At 41.6% G+C, this 6,471-nt stretch overlaps 1 protein-coding gene across 3 annotated transcripts in view; it reads left to right on the top strand.

Moving 5' to 3' along the window:
- The window catches only part of DPF3 (double PHD fingers 3), a 166,217-nt gene extending 161,666 nt beyond the window's left edge, over positions 1-4,551 (top strand). For all 3 annotated transcript variants that reach the window (XM_086462344.1, XM_086462345.1, XM_086462346.1), the window contains 3 exons: positions 1,921-2,033; positions 3,384-3,465; positions 4,481-4,551. In XM_086462344.1, the coding sequence (XP_086318470.1) occupies positions 1,921-2,033; positions 3,384-3,465; positions 4,481-4,551 (266 nt within the window). The remainder of the gene's footprint in view (positions 1-1,920; positions 2,034-3,383; positions 3,466-4,480) is intronic.
- The last annotated feature ends 1,920 nt before the right edge of the window (positions 4,552-6,471 follow it).

The following is a 6,471-nucleotide window of genomic DNA, read 5'->3' as shown; positions in this document are numbered from 1 at the left end:
TTATATGAGGACCTTTCAGCAAGAAAAGGTATCATGTCACATCTCCTTCTATGCAGCTGCAGTTTCAAGGTCCCCAGAAGTTTAGTTTGGACTTGGTCCACTGTAAATCTCAGTAGAATCTGACTCCTGGTTTGTGCTGATATTTCAAGGGCTCCAAAACCCAGAGATCTTCTTAGCCCATCTGAGCTGATCAGTAGTGTCAAAACATTTATTTTTTTAAAGGCTTAAGACTGATATGAGGAATGTCATCAATCCCTCCTTCTTTAAATATCTCCTTTATTTTCTATTCAACTTCCTTAATAACTTATGTACACACATTTCTTTACTGGACAGGCTTAGTTTTCGTATTACAACCATGCGAATATAGCTGGAGAGCGAAAATCCTTATTACAGCATTTGGTGGTATCATGGGCACATAAAGGAAATATATTCCCTACAGCATTATTGCAATTCTCAGCAACTGTTTTTTTCACTAGCTAGAAAATACAGAAGCTTCTTGTAGAGTGGTGATAGGTGATGTGACAGCACAGCAAAATACCCCTGATAGGTCTGGGTCTGGTGATGAAGAAGCATATCTATGCCCACATCTACTGTAGCTGTGTCTTTTTTCCTTATTGGAGAAGCAGCCTTTCTTTCTCCGCTCTTAAAAAGACACTTAGGCTGGTGGAGGCGAAAAAGGCTTTGTCCTATCCATTGGATGTAGTCTAAGAACTGCAGACCAGCTAGAGATGAAAAAAACCCTGTGCACCTGATGGTGTAAGTTTCTAGAAGTAGCACACGGTAGGGCTGGGTGTGCGTACCTTTATTTCTAGCTTTTCCATAGATGAGCAATTTGCTATCCCTGTCCCATGCCCCCCCTGCCCCGACTATGCAGAGTGTTAGTGCTCACGTGTGTCAGAGCGGGATGCTAAATACGGGGCTTTCCAAGAAGGCAAGCAGTAGCTTCTTGCAGGTGACTTAGGGACTGCCGCAGCCTGATAGGGGTGGTTTGGGAGTACAGTACTTTATTTCAGTGGTATATTTTTCTTGTTTTGTTTTGCAGAAGGAACATTGATCCTACCTTTGGTTTGTTTGTTTGTTTGTATTTTCCCCTCCAGAAAGCCCATTGCTGACCCTGCTACTGTGATACCGCTGTTTTGCAAAGCTGGAGTCGACACGCATGTAGGGGCAGGGGTTGTAACTCTGGCAATTTGTCCTTCCCGATTAGATGTGACTGTTCTGCTAGCTTTCCCTTCTTTATTCCTTTCATTTAGTTTGTTGTGGGAGTTGGCTTGGGTTTTTTTCCTTTTGGTTTCTTGTTTTGATCCTGGAAGGTTAGCTGTGCAATTTGGTTTCTTCTGTGCCAACCAACTTTAGTGGCAGAGCTCTTAAAAAAAAGTAAAAGCTGTATCCCTCCATCCTGTCTTGCTTCTTCTCTGTATGCTACTGCTTCCATTTAAGCAAGTTTACAGAATTGCTCCACCCATTTGGACACCAGGAAGGGAAGCTCTGATATGGAGAATAACCACATTTCCACCAGGTCCTTCAGTCCAGTTGAAACTATGCTAATTGAAACTGTAGTCCAATTTCGACTAAGATGGATGGGGTCTCTCTGAAATTTGGTTTGTTTCTGATTTCATCCTTTCTCTTGTTTTCTTTCCAAAAAAAGCCCCACAAAAAAAACAAACCCAAAGCCAAACGATTTTTAAGAGCTCTGAATAAAACTGCTTTGCCAATGGGGAATGGGTGGGGATGACTGATTTTCTCTTGTGCCCGGCAGCAAAAGGGTTAATGCCTGCTTTCCTCTTCGGTATCTGTTAGTTGCAGCCCATGTTGTGATCAGTCCATGTCCATGTGCGTTTTGTTCCCAAATTTAATACCGGCTAATTAACAAGCAATAAATGAGCCTTAACAATGACAGTTGTTTCCAATCTTCCTCAGGACACCCGACCTGCCTGCAGTTCACCACAAACATGACTGAGGCTGTTAAAACCTATCAGTGGCAGTGCATTGAGTGCAAATCCTGCAGCCTTTGTGGGACCTCTGAGAATGATGTGAGTTCATTTACCTTTTCATCCAAATAAGCGTCACTGCAAGCTACTGTCGTGCCTGCCCTTGCGGAGCACGTGGCAGTGGTGTGGGTCATGGCTTTACTGCTGCTTCCATACATCTTCAAGGAAGAGCTAGTCCTGAAAGTAGAGACGAGCTTCTCCCCAGTGCCCCTGTTCAGCCATCGGTCTCTGCTGAAATTACCACAGGTATCATATATGGCCACTTAAGATGGCAATATTTGTGGTTTCTGTGCTTATTCAATAGAAATTAGCTGGAGGCCATAAATTCATGTCGCAAGGTGCTGCAAAAAGGTAGTATTTTCAATATGGTAGTCAGGAGTAGATGTGAATAGATGATAACCCAAGAGATGGCAGGTATGTTTCTTCTGTCCCTGATTTTGCTTACTTTCTTGCCATGATTTTTTAATCTTAATTACAAGACTTGGGAAACATGGAAGCATTTGAACTGGGATGGCTAGGCCTCTCTCTAGTCACTTAATCACCTATCGCCGTAATTTCCAAAGCGTGATCCAGAGCCTGCAACTGAACAGTGTCCTCTCTGCAGAGTTTTCAGTTAGAATCCAATGCTAAAGGTCCTTAGTAGTCTGTGAGAAACTTGAAGAATTGACAATGGCTGGAGAACTTTGCAGGCAAACAGCTAACACTACATGCCCTATAGCAGAATAAATTTGAAACCTGAGATTTTGTTTTGCTTTAGCAGTAAATAAGGGAAACTGAAAATAGGGAGCTGTTCTGTGTTAGGAATCACAGGATACTTCAGATCAGCTTTTTTTTTCCCCAGATAAAAGAGCTGCAGACCACATGGTGGGATCATGTCATTTCCATCTGTTTCACAGAGCATTTACTCAGTTGAGTTTTGGGGAACTGGCTAAGTCCAGGCTTTTGATGAGAAAGGTTTCCCCTTGAAGGGATGAGATCCAGCATGTGGTCACACTGGAGCCGAGCAAACCCTGTCCTCCTCTCTCAGTACAGCGTATTCCAGCCTAACAGCTTTTACTCTGGCATCATTTGGCCTCCTTGGAGAGGAAGTCCTCCACCTCTCAGAGAGGTTTTCCAGTTAGAAACTGAACTGCCTTTGTGATGAGAAGAGCTCTCTGCAGCCTCTCAGAAATATGGTGGTCGATTGTGGATGCACAAATGTGATGCCTGTAGCCTTTTACATTCACAATATTCTCTTAGACTCTATGTTGCAGCTCTGCATCCCTAGCTGAGCACTGCTGGTTACCATGCTTATGTTTTCATCATGGAAAGAGACTAATTTACATAATTTTCTCTCTTCTCCTCTCCTTCTCTCCCTGTATCCCTACTGTCTCCCCAACAACCCCGCGTCAGGACCAGCTGCTCTTCTGTGATGACTGTGACCGTGGATATCACATGTATTGCTTGAATCCACCAGTCTTTGAGCCCCCAGAAGGTAACATATGTTGGAAGTCTGCTTTGAAAATCACAATAAAGTCCTTGTGGAGAAAAGAAGAATTTCCCAAAGGTGGTCTGGGCTATGCAGGGTTAGGGAAGCAGTAGCGAAACAGAGGCATGTAGCATTGGAAAGAAAGAAAGAAAGTTAATAGATGTGATTTGAGATGTCCTATTCAATCTTGCCTGTTTTCTACCTCCTCTTCCAGAACATGGCTCTTTTGTGGGTCATGGGTACCTTTGGATGTCCCAGATGGCATTGGACACCTCAATTTAGTCAACTGAATTGAGCTCTTGTGAACTGTGACTTTGGACTTCAGAAAAAGTCAAAGTCCCAGAGAAAAGGCCCCAGACAGTGAGATCCCCTCTGGAATAGCTGAGAGTCTGTTGTCAGGAGACTGAGGAATGACCTTCCTTGTTGTCTGGTCTGTCTGTGCCTCAGAAGGGTGAGAGTTTTATGGTCTGTATTACATTTGGTATGTAATTATGTCCTCTGCAGGGAATTCAATCTGACTATACTACAACTGGTTGTAGCAACTAGTCCCTGACCATTATTGATTCTCTGACTAAAATCTGCAGAGAGCAGTACAATTGGAGAAGAAGAGATGAGAGTGCGAATGGCTGAAGTTTACATGAGAGGCAAGACAAGAATAATTACAAATCAATCATGCATTCAGGAGCTAAATGTTTGTTACTTTGATAAAGAGGAAGCTAAATCAGGAGGGAAAATTTTGAAATGCAGCTAATAATTAGCTAAAGGTTTCTGTTTGACTGGGAAGTGGTGTATTGAAAGTATGAAAATATAAAATATCTAGTGGCCACACACACCTTATGTGTGTGGTAGCTTGTGTAGAAAGCCTACATACACAACACCAAGGGCAGCAGAGCCTGCTTCAGAAAAATACAGGCAATTCCAATGTTAGGAATCTTTGATACCCTACCAAGCTAATCTTGACATAAAGTCTGAGTGCCTGGATTTGATGTCATTCCTATAAGAAGGATTTCTTCATTTGCAGGGAGCTGGAGTTGTCATTTGTGCCGGGAGCTGCTCAGAGAGAGAGCATCAGCTTTTGGCTTCCAGGCCTGAGGAGCTCCAGCGGTCAAGAAACACTTTGCTCCTGGTGTTGCCATACCAGCACACAATTCCCATCCAGAACACAAAGACACAACCCACATCAAAACGAACGGACACTCAAATACAGGAAGAGGTATCTGTGGTGTTCACTGTCACTAATGCCATACCTCCTGGGCTCTACTAGAAGGATCATGTTCTTTCCTGATGCTCCAGATGAAATCTCTTCACTGCTGTGCATGGTTGCTGCTTGCCATTACGGGCTCACATGCATTATAGAAGGGGGAGGGTTGTTATTTAGACATGGAGAAGTCAATTTTGTGTGGCCTTGTGCTTTCTGTTTAGTCTTCTTTTTAAAGAAGAAGTAGTAAGATATCTCCTAAGGAATTATTGGTGAGTACTTTGGCTAGGAGCAGCACCAAGTTGTTTCTTGTCACAGGCTTGACTGGAAATCTCTTTACTGCAACCGCTCTGTATTCATAGGGGGGCTTTGAGAGTTGCACTAGTTCGGTACTTCCCAGGTCACGAACAACTCATTGTCACTGAGAGAAGCACTGATCAAACAGTTTTGGGGTGACACTTTCTCCCTTAGATCAAATGCCTTGATTTGGCAGATCTTTAGAAATATGGTTTTAGTATCTCTGAAGGAACAACAGTACCAGTATGTACACACACAGGCGCTTAGAAAAGCCTACTGTCTTTGGTATTTCGGGATATTCAGGCACACTGTCCCACTGCAGTGCCAGCATGCAGCCCAGACTCATAATTTTATTTTTGTTCAGAAAATTGTGAGTGGTTATGTATGTAACAGACTTACTGTTTAGCTCAGAAAATAGAACAAAAGAAAAACGTCATTTTAAGTTGATCATAGAAAGTAAAATTGTCAGTTTTCCGAGCAATCTAAAGTAAGCTGCAAAAAGGAACAGCTTTGGCTTAGGGTCAAATGAAGCACTTCTGATTAATTTTTTGAAATTTCTAACTAAAATGTCCTCCAACTTACTGTTGCATTTTATTCTGGGAACTGCCTAATCAGGAATCCCAGCATTTCCAAAGTGTTACTGTTTTTTATCAAAGCAATTATCAAGATCTAGCTGAATTTTCAAATAATTTTGCCCTCAAATTCTCTACAACTACATTTTCGGCAAACGTGATAATTTGTCAGAAAACCTTCCCCAGCTCTAAAGAAGGGAATAATTTACTGCACCTAATATGAAAAGAAAGATTTTCATAATGATTTTAAAATTCAAATAGAAGGAGTTGTAATTTATGTAAACAAATCTCTACATGTGAAATAGAAAAACATTAAGCAAGAGCATCAATTGAAAAAATACTATTACAGTTGAGTCTGAATAATTTAAGACGACACTAGGTGGACAAGTGAGTACATTAAAGAATTCCTACGAGGTATATCTTTAAAGTTATGAACTTGCAACTCCTCGAACTGACAAGTAGCTCAGAATGACCATTTTCTTGGGTATAATGTATATTACTTTTTATGCATAGATTTAAGTGGGTTTATAATATAAATTTATGAGACTCCCAAGCAGCATGTGACTCAAGTTATTTGTACAAGTAGGTAAGGACACTGAAGATTATATTTGGCATATTTATATTGGTTGAAACTCTTCCACAAAATTAACTGTCCCCAAACACTTGAAAGGACATTGTGAAAGAATATTGGTGAGCTAATTTTTCTTCCTTCTGCTAATTACACGTAGTTAGAATGAGCTATACTGACTTACTGCACTTTCCCTCATTATTTAGATAGCTTCTTCACCTTTTGAGTTTTGTTCAGCTTGCAGCCATGTCAGCTGCTGGATTCTCCCATGTACTGTTGCAGGCTCTTCTCAGGCTGCAGCAGGAGTATTTTAACCTGTTAGACTTAGAAAGTATTCATCTTAGTCATATTGGACCAAATGTCTCCTGGAGCAGGTG

Source organism: Leptosomus discolor, chromosome 3, assembly GCF_034619465.1.
Source record: "Leptosomus discolor isolate bLepDis1 chromosome 3, bLepDis1.hap2, whole genome shotgun sequence".
Taxonomy (NCBI): domain Eukaryota; kingdom Metazoa; phylum Chordata; class Aves; order Leptosomiformes; family Leptosomidae; genus Leptosomus; species Leptosomus discolor.
This window is presented reverse-complemented; position numbering and strand designations above follow the sequence as displayed.